This window comes from Triticum aestivum, chromosome 3D (assembly GCF_018294505.1).
Source record: "Triticum aestivum cultivar Chinese Spring chromosome 3D, IWGSC CS RefSeq v2.1, whole genome shotgun sequence".
Lineage (NCBI taxonomy): Eukaryota > Viridiplantae > Streptophyta > Magnoliopsida > Poales > Poaceae > Triticum > Triticum aestivum.
The window spans coordinates 553981189-553983277 of record NC_057802.1 but is presented as its reverse complement, the minus strand read 5'-3'; the positions used below and the strand labels follow the sequence as shown (position 1 = coordinate 553983277).

The following is a 2089-nucleotide window of genomic DNA, read 5'->3' as shown; positions in this document are numbered from 1 at the left end:
GAATGGTGTGTGAGGTCTCGTGTTGCTTATATGATTTGTTACATGCTAGATCTACGTGCGTAGACCCCGGGTCCCGACAGAAAGTTACACTCAAACAAACATCCCCTAATGATACGATAGTTAAGTTCACTCTCACCCCCACTATCCCACCCCCACCCCCACCCCACAAGGCATCCTCGTTGTGGAGATGACCAAAACCGAGATCTCCTTTTACAAATCAATCGCCCACCTTGTTCAAACTATCTTTACTATTGAATTGTGAGAATCAACGAATAGTTGGACTGACAACATAATTTCAGTTTGATAGTTTCGTTGATTTGAGTCCGGTTCCTAAAGGCTTTCATGTTGGTGTTTATTGTTGGATTGAGTACTAGCTTGTGTTTGTAGCAGATGTAGAGATGACCAAAGTAATAATGACTTCAAAACATGACAACAAAGGAGATTATAAAAACCAACCACAGTTCACTTAAGCAACGACTTAAATTGAAGATGTTTTTCCTTCTTATTATTACTCTTCGGTGATTCATCTTACAAACTGAACATTCCTACTGAAACGTAAAAATTAACCACTCAATCAATTGTACATGCCTATGGAGACTTTTCTTGCGGGCATGACTTTTGCTTCTGATCGCCCTTTGGATGGCGCCAACTCTGGTACGTTATATTGTGGCGGCAGTGCATTCATGCACTCTGTGCGGCAGACGCACACGTGATGATCAATCTCAATGTCGGAGCAGAAGCCATCATAGAAGTTCTCGCGTATGCACGCCTTCGAGCAGTCCTCCTTGTCAGTGCATATTCTTTTGTAAGTCTTGCTAATGGAGTGACAAAACCCATGGTAAGCCTCTGCACCTGCATACAAAATTTAACACCCAAGAATTTATTACTATATGTAATTGCATGATACCACCATGGTCAATCGGCCAAATGTTTACACTGATAGAAACTTCATATAATTGTGTAGCCATGAGCTTATGATATGTATAGATTGGAGCTAGTGAGATGAGCTTACAATAGTATTTTTTTTAGCTGAGCTTACGATAGTATTTGAACTTACTGTGGGACACGAGGAGCAAACCCAGAGTGAAGGCAGCAAGCAACAGTTGTGCTCTATTGAACGCCATAGCTAAGACGATTAATCTTTTCTTTATTAGTGCTTTGATGGGATTGATGGTAACCGATGTGCTTGCTCTTTATATAGATGTTCGTTTGATCTTGCATTGAATGTCCAAGATGGGTCGATGTGGGAATACAAATGTCAGATATACATGTATTTCTATCTCTTGTATAAATGCAAGTGCTTTAATACTACAAATACGTGATATCAAAGTGTTGGATATACATGTATTTTTATCTCATGTATAAATGAAAGTGTTTTAATACTGCAAATACGTGATATCAAAATGTCAGATATACATGCATTTCTATCTTGTGTATAAATGCAAGTGCTTTAATATTGCAAATACATGATATCAAAGTGTTGGATATACTGGTATCTTATAAATGCAAGTGCTTTAACACTACAAATACATGATATCAAAATGCCAGATATACATGTATTTATATCTCGTGTATAAATGCAACGGACTCGGATTGAGGGCGATCGGCAGTGTCCGGCACGGCGTGGACCCAAGGAAGACCACATGTAGCCGCACCGCCATGTGCTTGTATAACACCGCGCCCCACTCCCACGAGGACGTTGTCGTAGTGAGGAAGCCGTCGGGCGTCGGGCCGCACGGCGGAACGGACGGATCACGCCACCGCCTGCCACATCGAGGCAGATCGCCAGCGCCATCGCCTGTTGGGTTTCGGCCCCATGGCCATGGACCTCCACTTTCCCGCTCCCTATTTGCCCATCTCCTCTCACGATGCGCGCGGCGAGGGAGACCACACTACTATGAAAAAGGGTATTAGTAGCATGGGTAATTTGGCTAGTAGTATGGGTCCACGTGCTACTACTACGACGTTACAGCTAAAAAGTTAGTAGTAGTGCAGATGCCACCATGCGCTCCTACTATAATGTTAGTAGTAGCGCAAAATAGTAGTAATGCATCTATAATACCACACGCTACTAGTATCCTAAATACTA

At 42.3% G+C, this 2089-nt stretch overlaps 1 protein-coding gene across 1 annotated transcript; it reads right to left on the bottom strand.

The window, feature by feature from the left end:
• Positions 1 to 452: 452 nt before the first annotated feature.
• Positions 453 to 1153, bottom strand: LOC123076708 (defensin J1-1-like). Its single transcript, XM_044498822.1, has 2 exons — positions 1058 to 1153; positions 453 to 852 (listed from the first exon to the last, which is right to left on the bottom strand). The coding sequence occupies exons 1-2, from the start codon at positions 1122 to 1124 to the stop codon at positions 575 to 577; spliced, it is 345 nt and encodes a 114-aa protein (XP_044354757.1). The 5' UTR covers positions 1125 to 1153; the 3' UTR covers positions 453 to 574.
• Between the last annotated feature and the right edge of the window lie 936 nt (positions 1154 to 2089).